We start from the raw sequence: 23541 nt of genomic DNA on the forward strand, positions 1-23541 counted from the left end.
AGTTTCCACTGGATGTTGTAACAGATGCAGCATGGAGGTGGAGTGACAGACAGCTGAGGGGGGTTCTGTAGTAAACTTCCCATTTACCCTGAGGCCAAGCAATTCACAAAGTCCAAGATTGCTAGAACTCTCATATGGACGTTCTGTCCTAGAGAGTCCTCTTAAGAACCTTACACAATGTTTGGAAAATGGAGCTAAAAAAGACACCTCTTGAGCCAGCTACTCTAAAATATCAACTGTAGTCACTTCTGAATATTCCTTTCCAAGCTTTTGATGTCTGTGTTTAAGATCTATACTGTTGCCTAGTTTTTCAAATAGATTTTATAATTGTATATTGTTGCATTGAGTACCATAATGTCCCCAAGCATTTTTTTTTTTAAGTTTATATTTTGAGAGAGAGCTTGCAGGGGAGGGTCAGAGAGCGAGGGAGAGAGAGAATCCCAAGCAGGCTCTGCACTGTCAGCACAGAGCCCGAGGTAGGGCTCAAACTCATGAACCGTGAGATCACGACCTGAGCCAAAGTTGGACGCTTAACTGACTGAGCCACCCAGGCCCCCCACACCAAACATTTCTTACTGTTGGGCATTTGGGTTGCTTCCACATTTTGCCGTGGTAAATAATACTGTGATAAACACTTTTGTACCTCTACCCTTTTCCATAGTTTGGATGCTTTTCTGACAGTAGACGCTGAGAACAAGCTGATTGGATCAAACACTGTTGTGACCATTTCGATAGCTGGAGTGTGGGATGGCTCCCTGGATTCTGGCCTGTGAGAGGTCGGGAATGGCTGGCACACACAGGCCCGAAGGGGGATGGGTTTGTTTGGGCTGCGGGGCCTCAGGGCGGTGTGTGAGGCTGAGCAGACCGCTGAAGTCCAGGGCCTGACGCTCAGGGACAAGCCAGGGCCTGAGGTCCAGATGGAGGCATCACGGGTATCTGGTTGAAGATGTTAAGATTGCTGGAGGGTGGAATGAGAAGAGAAGAAAGCGGATGATAGAACTCTGGTGAACCTTATTTTGTGACAGGCAGAGGAAGGAGAGGCCATTAAGGAGAATAAGGAGTGAGGGGGGGTGGGAAGTGGGCCGCCAGGGAGAAATGGCCAGTGGAAGCCAGGGCAGGAGTGAGTTTTGAGGAGAGAGTGAGGTGGGCAACAAACAGGTGGTGACATTTTTTCCGAGGCTGTTTCGGCGGCGTGCGCCAGGTAACGGGTAGCAAGTGTCAAAGGCAGGCCTCGTCAGAAACCTGAGGTGTGGAAGGAGAGACTGGAAGTAGGCAGTTGCCAGAAGGGATTGTAGGACGGTTTATTAGTCCGTTGGGGCTGCTGTAATAAAATACCACAGACTGGGTGGTATAAACAACAGAAATGTATTCTCTCACAGTTCTGGAGGCTGGAAGTCCAAGAACAGGGGGTCGGCGGGTCTGGTTTCTTCTGAGGCCTCTCCTGGGCTTGCACACAGCCCCCTTCTCTGTGTCCTCATGTGGTTGCCCCTCCATCCGTGTCTTCTGTGTCTGAGTCTTCTCTTCTTATAAGGACACCTGTCATATTGGGTAAGGGCCCACACTTATGGCCTCATTAAAAAAAATTTTTTTAATGTTTATTTCTGAGAGAGAGAGAGAGAGAGAGAGAGAGAGTGTGTGTGTGTGTGTGTGTGTGTGTGTGTGAGTGAGAGCGGGGGAGGGGCAGAGAGAGCGAGGGAGACTCAGAATCTGAAGCAGGCTCCAGGCCCTGAGCTGTCAGCACAGATACCGACACGGGGCTTGAAATCTCGCAAGATTGTGACCTGAGCCGAAGTTGGACGCCCAACCGACTGAGCCACCCAGGGGCCCCCAGTGGCCTCATTTTAACTTAATCACTTCTTCAGAGACCCTGTTTCTAAATCTGGTCACATTCTGAGGTCCTGGGGGTTAGGGCTTCAACAGACGAATTTGGGAGACAGACACAATTCAGCCCCTAACACGTGGATTCAGGCCTGGGGATCCACATGTCTCCCTCCGTGCTCCCCATCTTCCACACGGTTGATCATCTCCTTCTTGTCACGCTCATCTCTTGGCTTTGGTGACCTGTGCTCCTCTGGTCTCACCCCTTAGCTCCTTCTGACCCTTTGGTGTCCAGGTTCCACAGGGCTTGGGCCTTGGCCCTCTTCTCTTCCTGAAACGAAGTTCATCTGTCTGCAACTCCTTCTCAACTGCCGCTTTTCATCCTGTACCAAAGTGTTCATTCTTCCAGGTATCAGATTAACCCTTCTGTTATTTTGATGATGTTTTATTTGATGAGAGACTAAATCATTTTGTGATCCTGTCCTTATGGTTGCTTATCTCACAGTTAAAAAAAAAAAAAAATAGCAGGGGACGCCTGGGTGGTTCAGTCGGTCAAGTCAGACTCTTGATTTCGGCTCAGGTCATGATCTCCCAGTGATGAGGTCGAGCCCCGTGTTGGCCTCTGCACTAGGTGAGGAACCTGCTTAGGATTCTCTCTGTCCCTCTCTCTCTCTGCCCCTCTCTTCTTCTGAGGCAGAATTATTTTGGCAGCTATGGTATGACTGCCTTTTTTCTCCAGATGTAGTATTTTTTTTTTTTTTTTAATTAAAGCTATAGAGGTTAAGAATATCATATCTGATGCTGAGGAGGGAGCCTTCACATGCATATTGGTTAAGGGGCCGAGGTTGATTTGTGAGTAGGGTATTTAAACTATGTTTGGTTGTTTTGGGGCTTCTGGTATATGTGTGTTTACACAGTGTTTCTCTCAATAGCCTATTGAAATATATCAATAGGATTTCTACACAAAAGTTCACATTTTTATTGAAGAAGCCGAGTATCAGATTTCTAAAAGTATGTAAATTATGGAGAGATTTACTATTTGGCTACCTAAAATAGAAACACCCAGATTTTGCTGGGCAACCTTGAGAGGAACATTTATCTCTGTGGACAGTTTTAAAGAAGTATATAATTTTAAAGTATGAAACTCAAATTTAGTTTTTAATAGTAACTTACATGTTTATTCTGTCTTTAAGAGCAAGGTTATGGAATGACATGTGACCTTGTACTCTTGACTCTATGTCTGGCTGTGGGTTTCAAGTGTTATTTTTGTGCTTTCTTACATGACTTAAGCACTTCTGACTACATTTGGGACAGAAAAAAATACGGCAGTTGGATATAGTTTTGAAACACCAGCCAAACTTTTAACCTGGTAATATGATAGTACTACTCATTCTTTTACTTTTCTAGGCTCACAGCTTTAGAAAACAGTATAAGGTCTTAGTGACCTCCTGACTTGCTGGATCAGTTGGTGTTCTTTTTCTCTGTAAAATATATCAACTGGTGGCCCATAACACGCTAAAGGCTCAGAGTTAGAGGGCTACCCTGTAGTATGTTCTTGAGTTTCTGTTCCTTCCAGTGGGGGTGTGTGCATATCCAGACTCAGCTGTGTTTTCTTTCCCCCAAACCTTATGCCAGTTGCACTTACTACTCTATAATATAATGGTTTTAAATTGATGTGCAAAAAGAATTGCTGTTTTTGTGAACGTTTGTTTGAATTCATTTCAGTGTTTTGGAGACCACCCGATAAAAGTACGTTTCTAAAAAATGATTGCAGCTGATTTGAGAGTGGCTGAGGTAACTATAAAGGATTTGGGGAGACCCGAAAGAACAGTATTCCCGCTGGTATTGTCAGCCATTCAGGATAGGTGGGTTGAGTTGTGATCATGTAAACCCCAAGAATTTCGAGGCGCCTAGGTGGCTCTGTTGGTTAAGTGTCTGATTCTTGATCTCTGCCCAGGTCGTGACCTCACGGTTTATGAGATCGAGCCCCGCGTTAGGATTCTCTCTTTCTGCCCTTTCTTGCTTGTGCTCTCCTTCTCTCTCTCTCGGAATAAATAAATAAACTTAAAAAAAAAAATAGGTAAAAAATAAAACCCGAGAATCTTAGCGGCTCGGAGGAGTAATCCACACTCACAGGGTGCGTCCACTGTAGGTGAGGTTGTGGCTGTGCTCCGTGTCACCCTCACTCGTCCCCTGTCCCCCAGGACAGAGTCTGACGGAGCAGCGCCCTCTGGAGTGTTGCTGATCCCTGGGCTGGAGGGAAAGACAGCTGTGAGGTACGTATGACGTACGCTTACATTCAGTGAGGTGGGGGTGTAAAATCTTCCCACAGGGAGGAGTGTTGAGCATTTGTCAAGAATAATGTGGTCTGCTCCCTGTTGTTTCTCTCGTGTCTTTACAGCCTCACTCTTTCTTTACAGAGATTAGACCTGGAAGGTGGTGCCATGAGATGGCTTATCAAAGAAAGTACTGCTGTGTTACTATAGTCAGTGGACAGAGACTCAAAGAAAAGGCCTCAGTTTTACAGCAGAAAGATGGACAGATAAATGTATGATTATAGGGTTTGATTTAAAATAATATGTTTTAGGGGCGCCTGGGTGGCGCAGTCGGTTAAGCGTCCGACTTCAGCCAGGTCACAATCTCGCGGTCCGTGAGTTCGAGCCCCGCGTCGGGCTCTGGGCGATGGCTCAGAGCCTGGAGCCTGTTTCCGATTCTGTGTCTCCCTCTCTCTCTGCCCCTCCCCCGTTCATGCTCTCTCTCTGTCCCAAAAATAAATAAACGTTGAAAAAAAAAATTTAAAAAAATAAAATAATATGTTTTGGTTTATCTTTTTTTTTTTTTTTAATGTTTATTTATTTTTGAGACAGAGAGAGACAGAGCATGAATGGGGGAGGAGCAGAGAGAGAGAGGGAGACACAGAATCCGAAGCAGGCTCCAGGCTCTGGGCTGTCAGCACAGAGCCCAACGCGGGGCTCGAACTCACGGACTGTGAGATCGTGACCTGAGCTGAAGTCGGACGCTTAACCGACTGAGCCACCCAGGCGCCCCAGGTTTATCTTTTTAAATGACTTCCAACTTTGACTGAATTTTTAAAATTTCAACCCAGCAGCCAAACTGTCAATCCTTATACATTTGGATGAGAGAGCCTACTGTAGTCTCAAACCCTCCTGTCCCCCTTGCCCCCTCCATCAGAATTCCACCTTTTGTGATAGATTCATCTGTTATTTCTCTTGCACTTATTCTCTTATGTCATTTCCATTAGTTCTACCCTAGTTCTTATTCCTGAACTGCTAGATTTGTGCCCCCCACTGGTTTCCCTATGGCTAGCTCGTAAAGCGCCTTTACACAGTTAGACAAAGGTACCCTTCAGGAGTGCTTGGGTGGCTCATTTGGTTAAGCATCTGACTCTTGATTTCGGCTCAGCAGGTCATGATGTCATGGTTCGAGAGTTTGAGCCCCGGGTCAGGCTCTGTGCTGACAATGTGGAGCCTGCATGGGATTCTCTCTCCCCCTCTCTCTTCCCTTCCCCAACTCATGCTCTCCTTCTCCCTCTTTCTCTCTAAATAAATAAATAAACATTTAGAAAAAAAAGAAAAGAAAAAGGTACCCTTCAAAGCAAACACTATCCCACAGGAGCTTGACTTGATGTCAGTGTCCATTTCCCCCCTTGGCCCGGCCCACTTTTATGCAGTGCACAAACTGAACAACTGCACAGAGCAATCTTGCTTCCTGCTTCTAGCTCTCTCCCAACTAATTTCGACTATCCACTGATAAAACCTCCTTTAGATTTTTTGTCGTCTGTCGCTGCTCAAGGCATTTTTGATGGCTCTCTATCATCTATAATGGCTGTCTTTGATTTTATTTTCTATTGTACTATCACCAGTGACCCTCAGTCACACTTATTGCCCTCTGGATGTGCTGACTGCCACATGGACATCGTAGATACTCTTCCCTCTCCTCTCTCACCCCTTCCCACCACATTTCCAACTATAAGCTCCTTAGCTTGGACTCTCAGTCTTGTCTCAGTGTACCTTTCCTCGCAGTGTCGTGGCCTGCCAGGGCCTCGCACCTGCTGTCTTCTGCCGTTCCGCCTAGTCACTATCTTCTGAATGTTTTGTACTTCGTGCTTCAAAGTTCTTTTCTGCTTGATCACGTACTGCTCATCCTCAGAAAGCCAAAGTCAAGTTTCATGCCTTCAGCCATCCTCCTCTGATTCTCCTACACCATAATAGCCCCACGTCTAAACATAAACCCGCGTCTCTATATTGCTCCTTTGGAGGCGAATCATCTGCCCTAGGTGAGCGCTTATTTTATTAGTTATATTGCTCTGAAGTATTTTGTTTTCTCAGATTTCCAATGACTGGGAAGTAGTAGATGCATGTCTCATTCTTTTCTCCCAGAGTCTGTGTATACCAGCTACACGGGTCCCAGCAGTAGCCTGGAGAGAAGAGAGTCCAGTCTGGTTAATCATATAATATAGTCCTGGATGGAAGCTCAGGCTGCTTCTTCCTGGCCACAGGATATTGACCTACTTTTCCCTTCTTATCTCTGTGCAAAATATTTGTTGTACTCAGTGTGTTCTCCCTGTCACAACGAATGTTTGTCTCTTCCTTTCATACGAACCGAATGCTAAAGTGCTAGTTAAATCAGTGGAAAAAACAATGGAGAAGAAGAGTTGGTAAGCAGTTTTAATTCCTAAACGAGGGGATCTTATAATTATGTCATTTAAAAAGAACTCTATAGTTTTCCTTTAATCTCTCTGTCTGCCTGCCTATTGAGAGTCATGATTAAGGGTGGATTGTGAATTTTAAGTTTTTATGCCTTTTGATTTGATGACTTACAATATAATAATGTGTTATTTTGAAAACCTTTTATTTTGATAAATTACTTGTAGAAGGAAATCAACTTTTCTTAATCAGGCATATACAGTGCAGTTCACTATTGAATATTTTATTTCTTACTAAAATTTCTTTTGCAAAAATTTATTGAAAAATTATTTTGTACATGGCCAAGCCGATTAACTTTAAAAAGTGTATTTTGTGTAGCTTTACAGGTTAAGTGTGCCCTTCTGTTCAAGGGGAAAAAAAGTATGTGTATGGCAGCAAGGGGGGAGATTTGCATGTTTGTGTCTGTATATAAATATTTGAAATAATTGCTATATTGTACCGAACTTTTGGAAATTAGAACTATTCAAACTTTGTTAAAATTTATAAATTTAAATTTAGTAAACAAATTTTAGTAAAAAACATTTTAATTTGTGACTTAAAAAGAGTTATGAGTTATGGCATGCCTTATAGGTTGATTTGTTGTATGTTTGTTTTTCATAAATACTTTAGAATGTACTTGAGGCAATCTAACATATATGTTATGATACATTTGATTTTAAATTTAGTAATGCTTGCAACATGAGAAAAATTAGAAAAACACTGGCCCAGAAAATACTTCCAAATTCTGATTGTTGATTTTAATCTAAACTTAGGTGAAGTAACCCACTGCAATTTAGCTATTTTCTTTAAAAATTCTTTTTTAATGACAAAGTAGTTTTGCCTTCTGAATTTACATCATCAGTGTCTTTTTTGGAAGCATCTTAGCTATTTTTGTTTGATCAATTCTCAACTAATAAACACTCATGAAATCCTAATGTAAATGTATAAACATCTCTTCCTTTGATGACATAGTTTATTTATTAGACTCTGTTTTAGCGGGTAACTGCTTGAGGAAGTTTCTGAGTTTTTATTATTCTAAAAACTTTTTTTTCTGTTTTTTTTTAAGTCTTTTATTCTTTTTTAATTTTATAGAGAGAAAGAGCAGCAGCAAGGGAGGGGTAGAGGGAGAGAAAGAGAGAGAGAGAATCTTAAGCAGGCTCCGTGCTCAGCATGGAGCCCCATGTGGGGCTTGAACCCACGACCCTGGGATCTTGACCTGAGCCAAAATCAAGGGTCAGATGCTTAACCGACTGAGCCACTCAGGCGCCCCTACAAATTTTTTCTTAAGCACAAGTACAAAGATATTACCGAAGACATACTATTGAGTAATACATATTTTTTTCTCTCTTTTTTACTAGTATATAGGTTCCTTAGTTTGTAATCGTTAGACCCCTTTTTGCTTTCATGACTGGATTAACTTTTTAAAATAGTCCGTGCCATTCTGTAGCTTGCCATATAGGTGTAAACAGAGAATGCATTCACACCTGCCTTGATGCCTGCAGTTATGAAGATCCTGTTGACTCCATCCATTTCTTTCTGTGCTATGTATGATTAGACCCTTAATACATTTTTTTTTTTTTTTTTTTTTGCTGATGAGGTCAGAATAAAGAGCTAATTTCCTTAACCTCTGAGTAAATGTCATTGAGAAAGATTCTTGTGGACTGGCATTCTTGGTTTTCAACATTCTTTATAACCAGACACAGGATGCATGTTCACCCCAAAATTAAGAAACTCAGTCTTTCCAGATTTGAGCATTTTTTGCTGACTCAGTAATGACGGACTAGGACCGGCCTGGGAGATGATGTGTTCCCCCTTTGTGGGTAAACTGAGGCTCAGCGTTGGCAGTGTGCCCAAGGTCTCGCTCTCAGCTAGCTGCAGAGCTGAGTCTGCGACTTGGATATTCTGGGTGTTTTTTTCCTGGAGCGGCTTTGGGAGTCACGTTAACCTCTGTGGTCTGTTGCAGAATGCAACAGCTGCTGTTTCCCTGCGAGATAACTTGCTTCCTTCCCCCAAAGAACAAATGCACTAAATTCAGTACGTTTCCCTCCATTGTCACTTAAAAGAGCCTGAATGATAGGAAGGTACCTTTTACAATAAGGTAGGTCTGCTCTGACATACCCTGGGCTGTTTTATTGTGAGTGGCTTTGTTCAGCCAGATGTCTTCAAAATCTGATCCATGTACGGGATCCGACAGGGACGGGAAACCCTGTGTGAGTGCCTACCAGGTGCAACACACTGTACTTCTAATTGTAAGGGAGTACCTTGATGGGATGATGTGATCAGGTATCAAGAGAAGAGAAAGAAAGAATCTACAAGCATCGTAAGCACCTGAAGGGGGCAAGGGACAGGATGACTTGGTCGGGATATGAGCCTGTGGGATGAGATCTGGACCCTCAGATTAACAAGCCAATTAATTCATTTGGAAGGAAAGTTGGTTTTCCCCTGGGGGCTGTATTCAGTTTAATAACCACTGGTCGCACTTGGTGTCTGTGCACCGGCCAGGAACGAATCAGAGCTGTCTGGTGTGCCAATTAAATTTGAGCCGTTTTACATTTACCTAGGGGTCCTAGGGTCTCAGGTTTGCCAATCTAAACATAGTCAGCTTCTTGGAATTTTTTTTTTTTTTTAATCTACCTTGAGGGAACACATCGAGAAGTCTGTGGCTTATAATTAGCACATCCCATGTGCAGCTGAGTTTGTGTTTCTGGCCGTAACAGAGGTTTATGGGTCTTGGCTACCTTGTTCCATAGGAACTCATAGGACTTTTCAGACGTTAGCTCATTAATTCTCCTAATACCCGGTGGGAGTAAGAGAGTGTGACCATCACTTCCCCCTAAAACCACACGGTTTACTGTCCATTCTAGATCTTCTAGGGTTTTGGCTGGTGAGGGGTGCCAGGGTGGGTGGTGGGTGCTGGGTGGAGAGGGAGGGTTTGGGAGGGGCTTTCAGACCCAGTTTTGGTGGGGTGGTGGATGGCATTCTCCGATGTTGCCTGCCCTTTGGCAGTTGTCCCTGCCATGACTGTGTAGAGTTTCCTCTGGGAAATGATGGTGGGACAGTGATGTTGGCTGCATTTCCTCCTCAGGGCACCGAACCCCATGGAATGCCTAGTGCAAATGAGGCAGCTCTCTAGGTTTGTTTTTTTTTTTTACCTTGGAAACACCTGCCAGAAGGCAGCACAAGAAGAGTACGTGAGCTCCTCAGGGCCAGAGGAAGTGGGCATTGGGAAGGGAGGGATCTAGCATCCAATGAGACCCTGCCCTCTTCGGGGCTTTGCTTCCTCAGCAGCCTGCGTAATCACCCTGTGGAATGGATGTTGTCATCCCTGAGGTTTTAGATCAGAAGTTCAAATTCCAGAGATGAATTCCCTTGGATTTGAGCCCGGATCTGTGATCCAAAGCCTGTGTTGTTCCGTGTTGGGGCACATCAAAAGGGAATTCTCAGTCATGGCAAACTCTTGCCCCAAAACTTCTGTAGAAAATGATGCTTCCCAGTGTGGAGGTGAAGCTTCTCTGTAAAAAACTCGGTGTGTTGTGAAGAGTTTGCTCATTTGGGAATCAGATTGATGAGTGTATGTAATATAAGACGGGTGAAAGACCACTCAGACCAGTCAGAAAAGCTTCTTCCTCGCCTTGCCTCTTCCAGAAACCAGCTGTGCAACACCTTCTGGGTCCATTTCTCTCTCTCTTCACAGAAAGGTTTGCCTGAGATCTAAAGACGTTTTGCTCAGACATCAGAAGAGATAGTTGGTAGCTTGTAATCCAAAACCTTCAATGTTGTCATAGCAGCCACTGTTATTTTTGACTCAAAAATCCTTCTAATTAGTCTAGGTAATATACTCACCATTTTCACAGTTGGAAAAAAACCTTTCTTTTAACCTGTCACGTTACGAATTGTAAAGTTCTGTGCTGTCGTTCAAATCCTTAATAAGCAGCCTGTTCCTGGGATGGAGGGTAGCTGAGCTCCTGGTTGAAGGTGTGTGTTTGTAGGCCAGCCTTTTTATACCCAGACTGAAACAAACCTTAGCATTAAGGCTGGGTGGTTCCTGCCCCCCATCTGCCTGTGGGGAGATACCCCATGGAGTGTTAACTCCTAGACCACCAGGATGTTGACTTAATTGCCCCTCCATTAGACAGAACTTTTTAGGATTGGAGTCTGGCTTCCTGGCTTATAGGCTTCCGAATGCTTTTAGCTATTTGTTTTAAGTCCCTGTCCAAATCTATTCTACCTTATCATTGATAATTTAATGTTCTTTGTATTATCCAGTGTTTGAACACCTGAGAACAACTTACTGTATAGAAGTTGCCCAGTAGCTGGGCCTATTTCTTCCCTAATCCAAGATTCTAACAAAAGCCAACCTGTAAGAATCCATTAAATATTAGTAACAAAAAGCTATAGAGAAGGGAGGACCTTCAATACGTAGTGGCTTTAATGATGGAATAAAGAATTGGGAAGTCATATAATGGTATATTGTGAAGTAAATGCCGTGAATTGACATACCTTATGTCAGTTTCCCTAAGGAAGTATGTTGATGGGAGTGAGAATCAGTCACCGAGCCCTTTCACAGATGCATGTCAGTGCCCACTTTCTCATGTGCTCTGGGGAGCCTTCCAGAGCACCCTCTGTGGTTCTGTGTGGCCCCCCAACTCTCTCCTCCTTTGAAAACCATGCTGCTGGGGTCAACTGTCCTACCGCTTTGCCTGCCCTTTCGGCTGGTAAATACTGCGAAACCGTCTTGCCCTTTGGTTTCTGTCCCAAGTCTTTCCATTCTTGGGGGTTTTCTGATTATCCTGTGCCTGTTGTGGCCTGTATGGGAGGGGTAGAGGTGATGGATACAGTCTTGGAAGGAAAAATGGCTTGTGTCTCTCTTAAATGCGTTCATTCATTTGCTCTCCACCCTGGAGCTGTGGGTGTCAGCCGCTGGGCCGGGCAGTGGGGCGTCAGCACCCGGAGAACTCAAGCCTTCTCCAGGGAGGATGGGATCAGCGGCTGCACCGTTGTGCAGGAGGTCTACTGGCTTGCTTGGAACTTGCTGCCTGTGAGGAGTGGCTACTCACTCTAGCCCAGGTCAGGGGGTTTATGAAGCTTAGCTGAACCTCTTGAGAGCCTTCTACTAGAACTACTACTAGAAGTAGCTACTACAGGAGCTAAAGCATTGCACGAGGTTCCGTGCTGCTTCTCTCTGCAATGAAGCGCTCATTCCTCTCCTCAGATGAGCTTCCTCTGCAGGAGTCCGGCAGATGCTCCCCTGAATGACACATCCCATCCCCTGGATCTATGCTGCTTGCCTCATAGCCTCCTGACTGTAGTCTCTGTCGTGCCGATCCTTGGAAGCCGGCATTGTTCGGGCTGCTGTCTACCCCCAGCCCCATCAGCAATGGCCTGGGCCAAGGAACTGTTGAAGGCCTTGGCATCTTTGCGTGTTGTGCGTGTTGCCATGGGTGGTGGGCTCAACAGGGAGAGAAGAGCCTGAGGAGGAGGGCTGGGGTCAGGTTGTGAAGTCTCGATCCCTGAGGAGAAATTTTTATGTGGGTGGTGAAAGAGATACAGCATAAAACTTGCCACGTTAACCTTTTTAAGTGTACAGTTAGTTCAGTGGCATTAAGTGCACTCACGTTGTTGTGCAACCCTCACCGCCATCCGTCTCCAGAACTTTTTCTGAAACGCTGTGCTCATGAGACAACTTCTCATCCTGGCCAGTAACCGAAATTCCACTTTGTTTCTAGGAATTTGACCACTCTAGTTCTTCACGTAAGTAGAATCATGCAGTGTTTGCCCTTTTGTGACTGGCTTATTTCGCTTAGCGTAACGTCCTCAGGTTTGCTCCATTTTGTGGCATGTGTCAGAATTTCCTCAGGTTTTAAGACGGAATACTCTTCCATTGTAGGCACATACCACATTTTGTTTATCCACTCACCCGTTGGTGGGCCCTTGGGCCGCTTCCACCTTTTGACCATTGTGAATAGTATTGCTTCGAACGTGGGTGTGCACGTATCTTTTTTGAGTCCCTGTTTTTATACCCCAAAGAGGAATTGCTGGGTCATATCGAGGTGATTCTGTGTTTTCTTTTCTTTTCTTTTCTTTTTTTTTTTTCTTTTCTTTTCTTTTCTTTTCTTTTCTTTTCTTTTCTTTTCTTTCTTTCTTTTTTTTGAGGGTCTGCTAAGGAATTTGAATACTGGCTTAAAGGGACTGGAGAGTTATTGAAGGCTTTAAAGCACGGCTTACCTGATCAGGCTGTTTTCGAAAGGCAACTTGGGAAATGTGACCCATGCATGGGGGAAGCAGAGGGATGGCAGAGGCTGTGGCAGCAAAACAAGGCAGAGAGAGAGAGAGTGACCAGCGAGAAGGCTGTTGTCTTCCAGGTGAGAAAGGATGAAGGCTGAGCTAGGGCAGTCACAGTGAGGAAGAACACGGAAGGGATGAGAAGGGAGGGGGAGAGACAGGTTGGCTGGGGGGGGGGGGAGGGGGAGGGAGAAGTAAGAGACAGGGAGTGGCCAAGGATGAGAAACTGGGTGTGTTGAGACTTTACGGGATTTGGGGGTGGGAATAGGAAGGTTCTGTTTTTGTTTGGGGGGTATTTTAGTATGGGATGGTAGGAGATAGAAGTTGTGGACATGTGTTGAGATGTTAGACTCAGCCAAGTGAGCTAGATGGTTGATGGGCTGGCTATTGACAATATGGGTTGCTAATTTGCGGGGAGGGGAAAAGGTGAAGAATAAAGGGGCAGATGGCCAGGCAATGTGGCTGAATTGGAAAGCGGTGGGGTCGTTATTGGCGGAGCTTAAGAGTTTCACAGCTCCTATAGATCTGCTTCACATTCCTACCTCGAGGCAAAAATATATCAAAATTTATAAATTTATCAAAATTTATGTCAAAATGTATAAAACCAGAAATGATGGCCAATTCGTTGGTTGTAAAAATCGGGTTTCATAAGGGTTCTAATGAATTCAAAAGGATTCAGACTAAAATGTGAGAGTGTTGACTTTGGCTTGTGTTTTGCTCATCTGTATTTTCTGATTTTTTTTTCCTATAGTGAATATGTTTTGTGTTTAATCATTAAAAAGGTTATCTGCAATTTCAAAAGTGGTTTATTTTCTTTTCTTGCCTCATACTGGACCGTGAGCTTCTGGAGGGGATACTGCGGGGAGGAGGAAGTGCCAGATTATTCTCAGTGTGCCCTTCGCACTGAACACAGTGCCGGAGACCAAAGGGGCTCAATCCTGTAAATGGTGGTTGAGCTCAATTGCGTGGAAATTTAATCTAACTGCTCTCCGAGAGGAGATTCGTGCTGTTTTAAAAGATCTAGGAAGGAAATTCCAGTTTTTCTCAGTCACTTAGCTCATCGTATTAGGTACTGAACCACGTCCTATAGACTTGGCCCCTCTTTTGCCTTTGTTTTGCCATCAGGATTTGTTGAGATTTATTTTGTTCATGAAATCTTGCCACACTGGCCCAGTTTTGTTGCTTAAATGTATTTCTCATGTTATTCTTAAAAGCTTTAGTAATCTCTTTGGGAGTGAAGTGGCTCAATTCTGTTTCCTGTCCTTTGTTGATGATATTATGTTTTCAGAGGAATGGATCAAAGTGGCTTGAAGCAACAGTCATTTTTTGCCTTCTGGTCAGACCAACCATGGCAGCTGCGAGAGACCGTGCATTACTAAACGCAGTTGTCAATCGTAAATTTGCATACTTGTTTTCCCTTTGTATTTGTCTGAATGCCTACCATGTGCAAAGGCAGTGCACTATGCCTTTGAGGAAATAAAGATGAATAAGCTGTGATTCCTGACACCAAAGAGCTGATTCTCCAGCAGAGGGGCTATCATGCATACTTGACCACCCTGCAGGGAGGTCAAGAGTGGAACCAGAGTCAGATGGGAACAATTGTGTTCTTATGCTAAGAAGACTCCCCGAAGGTGTTCCCTTCTGACGTATACTGCTAATGACATTATAATAGATGTGTTTCAGATGTCCTCATTTACAGTTGCCAGTGCAATAGATGTCTGCTTTCATTAAGTTTTCCGGCAAGTGGTTTTTATGGCTTGGTATGAAAAGTTCCCTCAAGTTTAGGGGCACCTGGATGGCTCATTCGGTTAAGCATCCCACTCTTGATTTTGGCTCAGAACATGCTCTCAGGAGCCCTGTGTCAGGCTCCACATTGAGCATGGAACCTACTTGGGATTCATTCTCTCTCTGTGTCTCTGTCTCCTCTCCCTTTGCCCCGCCCCCATGCACACATATTTTCTTTATCTCTCTAAAAATAAATAAGCATAAAAAATAAAAATTCCCCTCATATTTAAAATTATGCTAATGACTCGATCTTAATCTTTGTTAATTATGGCAACCTCAGCTCAGTTTTGTGAATGTCCTTTCAAATTTTACGATAAAACCAGTTCGACTTAAAAATATATGTTTGTTCTCATCTGTGTTAACTCTGAGAACTCTGGATAACATGGGAGACCACCAGATGCTGTATTTTAGTTTATCCTTCATCTTTTCTTAGTTGTTAAATTGTTAGCAAATTAATTAATTATTAATTTGGAATAACTTTTCGCTGTTGCTGTTTTGCTATTGAATGGAATGACCACGCATTTCACGGGGGAAGTGCCCCCTGGTCTGGCTGTCTCTGTGGGGCTATTGGCTTGGAGAATGCTGGTCTTGACTCCCAAGCACAGATGACATTAAGGTGGTAGGTGCCTTGTAATTTAAGGGTGGTGACAAGGGTAGATTACTTACATTTAAATATTAGGCTACAAGTGGCCATTTTAAGATGCTACAGGATGTTTATGCTGTATTCTTTTGGATTTTGAGGAATTTTTGAAATGCTTTCAGTGTTTTAAATGGAATTTTTACACTCAGAAAGATGCCAGTAAATGAATTGGTATACATCGAAATATAGGTAGTTATTTTGGAAGTTTATGAGATTATAGTAGGTTGGGAAAATAATGGTTGCAATCATGTATTCTGCTCTTCTTGGATGAATAAACAGGTGGAAAGCTGGGGCACCCATGGAATCATCTGGCATCTGTAGATGGGCTGGTGCCTGGGCTAAATCAACACTTTTAGATAAAGAGACCCTGCCTCCAAGCTCCTCTGTGGTTCCTCCAAAGGCTACCCCAGTGATTGTATTTTGTAGATTGCTTTCACCAATGTAGGGAGAAAAAGGTTAGGTTTTACATAATAATGAAGCTGTAACAGTGGTATCATACTGTATTTGGGTACTGTACTGCACGTAGTGTTCCTGTCAGTTAGGGATCTTGGTTGCTTGCAATGCAGGAAGGATGTAGACACTCACAGAATTGCAGAGAGGTTGGAAGCCCAGGAAGGATACAGGCTTGGAAGATAGGCAGGAACCAAAGAAAGGCTAGAGGGCTGGGCAACAATATCCATAGCAGAAGCCATGCTGCAGGAACCTTCTGGTATTCATGCTGCTACTGTTGCTGCTGAGTGAGGAGTATTGCCTCCAGCTGTCACCCCCAGCTTTCATCATCACCTAGGACTCAAAGTCCCAGGAGGATGAGATCGACCTGTGCATAAGCCATGTTCCTTGGGGTGGAGAGAGCAGATCTATCTCCTTTGAATTCTGAGGTGGTGATTGGGTCCTGCTTCTCACTAGATTACTTCTCAGCACAAGGTAACTGGGGACTTCCTGCAAGGGAGATTAGGAGCAAATAGGAACAGGACTGTGTACTGGACAGTGACCCTTTAAAAAGAAAGATAAAGTCTACCATGGCTCTCCCCTTTAGCTGCCCAACAATCACATACACTTTTCTTACCATGCTTATGCAAGTAACATGCCCCAGCCAACATGATGCGAATCTCCCCTGTATGGCCGAAAGCTTAGCCACTTCCTCTTCAGAGGTGCTCCTCTTCAAGATCTTCTTTGTCTATGGCCTTCCATGGCCACATTTAAGATGAGCATTGAGGAAGATTGCTTTGGCAGGGACTGCAGTGCTTTAGCGTTTTATTGTTGTTGTTCCTGAGTTGGAGGTCTTGGGGTTGATTGTTTTAAGGATAAAGTAATTGTGGGGCGCCTGGGTGGCTCAGTCGGTTAAGCATCCGACTTCAGCTCAGGTCACGATCTCACGGTCTGTGAGTTCGAGCCCCGCGTCAGGCTCTGGGCTGATGGCTCGGAGCCTGGAGCCTGCTTCCGATTCTGTGTCTCCCTCTCTCTCTGCCCCTCCCCCGTTCATGCTCTGTCTCTCTCTGTCCCAAAAATAAACGTTAAAAAAAAAAATTAAAAAAAAAAAAGGATAAAGTAATTGTTAAGCCCTGTCAGCCAGACTTCTTTGGCAGCATCGATCCCTTGAACGTGTTTTAGCAGGGACGCCTGGGTGGCTCGGTCAGTTGAGTTCCCGACTCTTGATTTTGATTCTGGTCGTGATCCCAAGGTTGTGGGTTTGAGCCCTGTGTTGGGCTCCACACTGAACGTGGAGCCTGCTTGGCATTCTCTCTCTCTCCCTCTGCCCTTCTCCCCCACTTGTGCTCTCTCTTTCTCTCTCTCTCTCTCTCTCAAACTTGAAAAAAAGAGTGTTTTGGTTTTTAAGATTTATTGCTTTCCATGGAATAGTAACCAGAATCAGAGATCTGCCAACTGCCAGTGTTTTGAACCTAGGACATGGTCTGAGAACTTGTCTCCTGGCAGTGGGACCTAGCCGTGGATGCTGTGCAGAGTGTCTTAGCTCTTGGTTAATAGAAACCACCTGGGAACAGTTAAGAAGCATAAGAAGCAATAGAACAGATGATGCCTCTCCTGTGCTACATCTTCAAGGTGGGAGTACTATCCCTTCCTCAGGCCATAGAGGCAAAACAGTGGGCAGGTCACATCCCCTCATCATCTCCCACCTCCAGCCAAAGTGACTCCTTTAGCAGCACCATATATTCTCCGCCCTGGCTTTCCAACAGGCCACTTTCACAGCAAGCTTGTCTTTTTCTTGAAGATCCTTGAGAAGTAGCCAACACATACTCCAGCATCTGAATTTTCCTTGAATTCGCTAAAGTTGGAGGCACAAGGTCCAAGTCATAAGGTGTGACAAGCCACGGTTTAATCAGTTGTTTGCTATCACATATCAAAGACGATCATCTTTCCGGGCCAAGATGGTAGTTCCTCACGCCCCCACCCCACCTCGTAGTCTTGGCTCAGCCAGTCCATGCTCTTTGGCGTGTTACTTAGAACACTCCACTTCCTTGTACCAGCTTCTTCTATTAGGTAAGATGCTTACTGTTGCAAATAATAGAAAAATCCAACTCAAACAGCTTAAACAATAAGGAGAATTAATTGGCCTCCGTGTGTGTAAACTTAAGAGCTGTGGAGCAGGTTTCTATTGTAATTTGATCCAGAGGTCTGTGATGTTATCAGGGCTCCTGCATTAATTCTCAGCTATTTATTTAGTTATTTTTGCCTTGCTTTCCTCCATGTGATGCCATTCTCCTCGGACTACACACACTCCCAGTGTGAAAGCAGGCATGACATGGCCATGGCAGTTTCAAGTATCACATCTGTAAATTGTGCCATCCAGAGGTAGATAGAACCCTTGTCCTGATATACCAAGCCAAAGCTTGAGGCTCAGTTAAATGACAAGCCCCGAATCAATGACAGTCGCTGGGAGATGGGGATGTGTTGGTTGCCTTAGTCTAGATCATGTGCTACATTCCTGGCACAAGGGATAAAATTGGCTTCCTTAGAACAACATGGGTTTCTGTGGGGGGTCTTGGGAAGGGTGGGAGTGGGTATGTATGTGTCAAATAAGAAGTATCCTCGGTGCTCTATATATGTGCCCATTGAATTCTCCCATGTGACTTCTGATAGTTCATTGAAATCTTGAGTTTTAGCAGGTGATTCTGAAGCAAACCAAGGCTGGATATAGTAGTCACAGCAAGGGGATTCAGTCTATGTGTAGCAAGCTAGGGAAGTGCCTCTATGCCATTTCCCCAGTGTCCATTTTTACCATGAGAATGAGGGAGAGGGTGTCACTGTTTCTTCCCCCAAAGTACTTAGATGCTAAAAAAGACCAAACGAAACAAAACAAAACAAAACAAAGTGGGAATGGAACAAAACTGTGCTTGAATAACTAAATGAATGTTGGTATCTCCTTATCAGCTGGTTTATTGTTGTATTTTGGTTTGCAAAGGTTGTGTTTTCAGAATTTTTTTTGTCTGCAACTCAGCATTTGATTTGTCTTCTCCCCCATTTTGGATTATGAAGTTGAGATAGAAATGTAAAAATCAGAACCCCTACAAACGTGCTTGAAACTTGTATTTGAAAAGATGGTAAAGCAGGCTTAATTACAGAGAAAGATTACTTAATTATTGTTACCTGCAGCGAAGTCCTTGTCTTTCTGCCTCTGTTTCCATAAATAGACTTTATATACAGCCTGGAGCAAAGAGTTCCCATTCAGCCTCTTTGCTTAATTTAAATTGCTGGTTTGAGGTGGTTATTTTTGAAACCATTCTCAGGTTGACTTCCCCCTTAATCCCTAAACCTTCTTCCCTCATCTGCCAAATTATATGTAATGCATCGCAGCTAGAGTGCTTTTGGCATTTCATGAGTCTGAGAACTGGAGATTTGATTTAAATGTTAATTTATTGCGACAAAGGTTGAGCACTCATGTTCCTGTTCCTGTGCAAGTCTTTCTATGGGCTTGGCATGAGACCAGCTGCTCTCCCTGGCTTCTGCTCCATCTCCAGAGACTGGCAGGTGCCCCTCCCCCGCCTCCCACCCATATTGTTTTAAAACAGAATCTGGCCTACTTCTAAGCACATGAAACCATTCTATTGTTGGGCTTTAGTGATACCTAGGGCCATTTATTCTAGCTGTAGTTGGCATGAAATTAAAAAAAATATACATATATGTAAACAAAAAAGTTTGATTTTTCTTCTTTTGATTATTAAATACTTCCTTGGTGGGTTGTTTTTGTTTATGAGAGACCTTTCCTCTCTGCTTCTTTTAGTCTCTATATCTTTGGCTTTTCAGTGCACACATAAAAGATTTTTTTTTTTCTTAAAAGGGTCAGAAATAAAGGATGTGTTTGTGGATTCATATAAATCATCGGTAATTAATAATAAAGAATTATATAATTCTCACCCCTTCCCAGTTCTCTTGAAAATAGCCCAACTAGAATTGCAAACTGGTGCAGCCACTCTGGAAAAACAGTGTGGAGGTTCCTCAGAAAATTAAAAATAGACCTACCCTATGACCCAGCAGTAGCACTGCTAGGAATTTACCCAAGGGATACAGGAGTGCTGATGCATAGGGGCACTTGTACCCCAATGTTTATAGCAGCACTCTCAACAATAGCCAAATTATGGAAAGAGCCTAAATGTCCATCAACTGATGAATGGATAAAGAAATTGTGGTTTATATACACAATGGAGTACTACATGGCAATGAGAAAGAATGAAATATGGCCCTTTGTAGCAACGTGGTTGGAACTGGAGAGTGTGATGCTAAGTGAAATAAGCCATCCAGAGAAAGACAGATACCATATGTTTTCACTCTTATGTGGATCCTGAGAAACTTAACAGAAACCCATGGGGGAGGGGAAGGAAAAAAAAAAAAGAGGTTAGAGTAGGAGAGAGCCAAAGCATAAGAGACTCTTAAAAACTGAGAACAAACTGAGGGTTGATGGGGGGTGGGAGGGAGGGGAGGGTGGGTGATGGGTATTGAGGAGGGCACCTTTTGGGATGAGCACTGGGTGTTGTATGGAAACCAATTTGACAATAAATTTCATATATTGAAAAAAAAAAGAAAAAAAAGAAAAAAAAATAGCCCAACTAAATATAGTTTCTGTTGCCTCTAGGAGATCTGCTAGATGTTCTAGACTAGAGTGGGAAGACATTTGTTTAAATTGTTATCTCAAGGAAGCAGACCAACCTTTGTATAAGATGTAATGTGCCTGAGTGACACCTTAATGAGAAGAATTAAATGTACTTCCCCTCAGTGTTAGGGACATGAAGATATATGAATATTTGTTAGTATCTTGAGGTATTGTTTAGGATTCATATACTGAAGGTATACAAAATTGACTTCTGCATTGGAAGCATTTAGAGGGAATGTCTCAGATGAATGCACTTGTATATCCTGGTAATATTAGAAAGAGTAACACAAAACACATGTACTCTACTTTTCCGTGTTCGTATATTTGAAAGAATTTTAGTACTTTTGGCAGCGATCAGATCTGAAGGCATGGGGATTTACCATTCTACTTTTGGGTGCATTCATTCATATTAGTGGTGAGGGTAGAATGCTACCTTTGTATTGTGCCTCTGTTTCTACTTGGTAGGGTTTCTTATTGAGCTAGAGAGAAACTAATATTTCTGGTCTGTTCATTGCATGTTCATTTGATTTTGCTTTTGTAGTGGTGTGTCTGTTGGGATGAGAAGAACATTGAGGTCACTCTTGGCAAGTTATGTAAGCAACCTTTGATTTACAACACGGTTGTGTTCCTTTGTTTATGATGCAGTGTTGATGCCTGGAATGAAAGTTCCCCCCTTAGGTGCAGTGTTATAAGTGGTGATTGAGTTCTTTAACATGAAATGTAATACTCTCTTAAGTAATCATAAGCAAAATTTCTTACCTCTCTATACTTCCTTATCTTAAAATGGGGATAATGATAACAGTATCTACCTCACAGAGTTTTTGTGAGGATTAAATGAATTAATGCATGTTAAGTTCTTGATATAGTGTCTGATAGGTAGCTCATTGGTGGTATCATTTTAAAAACATTATTTCCTACTCTTGAAATCATTGTTGCACTATATGATAACTAACTTGGATGTAAATTTAAAAACTAAATTTAAAAAAAAACAACAAAAAAAACATTATTTCCTGGTGCCTGGGTGACTCAGTTGGTTGAGCATCCAACTCTTGGTTTCAGCTCAGATCATGATCTCACGGTTCATGGAATAGAGCCCTGCATCAGGCTCTGTGCTGTTGGCAGGGAGCCTGCTTGGGATTCTCTCTCCCTCTCTCCCTCTCTTCTTCTTTCCCTCTCTCCCTCTCTCTCCCTTTCTCTCCACCCCTCCCCAACTTGCTCTCTCTCTCTCAAAATAAATAAACTAAAAAAACATTTCCTGGGAAAATGCATTCTGAATTTCATCATGGAGTACTGAGGGATGCCATCTTGGGGGAAGCAGGTTCCTATGGGTTCAAATCTGACATTGGTATGCAAGGGCTGGTGGAATGGTGTGGGTTGGGTTCTCTTTTAGAGTTTTGCAACCTCTGGCCAGGGAGAGAGGATGGTCTAAAGAGGTATAAACTTCTGCTTCTAAAAAGTCACAGAGATGAAAAATACAGCATAGGAAATAAAATCAATAATACTGTAATAACTTTATAATAATACTGTAATAACACTGTGGTGAGCATTTTGTAATATATGTACCTGTTGAATCACAGTGTTATACACCTGAAACTAATATCACATTGTATGTCAGCTATACTTCAATTAAAATAAAAAAGAAAATGGAGATTCCAGTTTCTTAGTAGCTCCTTCTGTAGATGGAGTGAGCTTGGAATGGTGGACCGGTAGGGAGGTTCAAGCAACTGGGGCTTCTGGCGGCTTGGCAGGGATTGCGGCTAGCTCAGAGGCTTCTGATTGTAGGTTGTAGGGAGGGGACGTTACGGCATTTGAGAGGCAGACGAGGGCCATTTGAAACTACTGATGTTTCATTTCTCCAGTGGTGCTGAGAACCCATCTGAAATAATTTTGCCCATTTAAATTTTCCCTTTTCCCCCTCTTTCCTACAGCAAGAGACAATGGCCAAAATGGAGGTGAAAACGTCACTTCTGGACAATATGATTGGGGTTGGAGATATGGTTCTTTTAGAGCCTCTCAATGAGGAAACCTTCATCAACAACCTCAAGAAGCGCTTTGATCATAATGAAATATATGTGAGTATACACACCAAAGGTCATCTGTGGGGTTTGGACTTTGTATTTTGTGGCACAGAGCTGGCTTCTTTTCTCCAGACTCTTCTTTTTTCTGTTTGTTTATTAGAGTCCAGAGGTATGTGTTTAATCTCTCAGAAAGAGTTTTATGTTTGCTCATTTGGCACATGAGTAATATCGATTAGAGTCAAGTGAGTGTGTTTTCCATGTGGTATTTATAGAGTGCCAACCCTGTGCAGAGGATTGTACCGGGTGTTGGAGGCATCCTAAAGCAAGTAGAATGTTGAGTTCCTATCCTCTGAGGAACATATATTCAGGAGGAGTTTTAAAATCTATAGGTATCTTCTTGGGTGCCTTCATAAAATTAGCATTCTAACCTTTGAGAAGCTACCGATTAATATGCAAGGCAGTGAACTGTCAAAAAAGACATGAACCTTGTTGATATTTGCAGTTAATAGAGACAGGGACAGATTATCAGTTAAGAATATATATTTGGTTCCTGGAGGTTTGGGAATAGTCCTGTCCTGCTACAGAGAAGCATATCGTCATATAAAAAAATGAAAACATATGAAGATACATGATAAAAGGAGAAAGTTTATGTTGTAAGAATTCTTTATAAAGGATTTTACAATGTTACTTTACCTATCTGTTCCTTAAATATATTTAAAACATGAGTAAGTGGTGCCTGGGTGGCTCAGTTGGTTAGGTGCCCGACTCTTTGATTCTATCTTGGGTCCTGATCTCATGGTTCGTTTGTTCGAGCCCTGTGTCGGGCTTTGTGCTGACAGTGCAGTGCCTGCTTGGGATTCTCTCTCTCTCTCTCTCTCTGCCCTTCCCTTGCTTGCACTTTTCCTCTCTTTCAAAAATAAATAAATAAAAATAGTAACAAAAAAATAAAACATGAGTAAAAAATACATTCATATACAGCTTTTCAGGAATTTGCATAAAGCACAAAAGTTTGTATCTCTTCAGGTACGGATGCGTTGTTAACTAATCCAAGAAAACGGGGGTACCGATTCCTTGTCCCAGCAGTTGAGAAAGAGACAGCATGCTTTGGATGGAAGTGGGTTTTTTTTTTTTTTTTTCAATTTTTAATGTTTATTTTTGAGAGAGAGACAGAGTGTGAGTGGGGGA

At 43.1% G+C, this 23541-nt stretch overlaps 1 protein-coding gene across 7 annotated transcripts in view; it reads left to right on the forward strand.

The window, feature by feature from the left end:
• MYO1B (myosin IB) overlaps positions 1-23541 on the forward strand; it is a 190632-nt gene that overhangs the window by 13205 nt on the left and 153886 nt on the right. For 4 of the 7 annotated variants that reach the window (XM_045480564.1, XM_045480562.1, XM_045480559.1 and 1 more), the window contains exon 2: positions 22267-22410. In XM_045480564.1, the coding sequence (XP_045336520.1) occupies positions 22276-22410 (135 nt within the window). In that variant the 5' untranslated portion in view covers positions 22267-22275. Of the gene's footprint in view, positions 1-6365; positions 6497-22266; positions 22411-23541 lie in introns of those variants that run through there. The other 3 variants (XM_045480558.1, XM_045480560.1, XM_045480563.1) reach the window with 1 other exon arrangement.

This window comes from Leopardus geoffroyi, chromosome C1, assembly GCF_018350155.1.
Source record: "Leopardus geoffroyi isolate Oge1 chromosome C1, O.geoffroyi_Oge1_pat1.0, whole genome shotgun sequence".
In the NCBI taxonomy this organism is placed as follows: Eukaryota; Metazoa; Chordata; class Mammalia; order Carnivora; family Felidae; genus Leopardus; species Leopardus geoffroyi.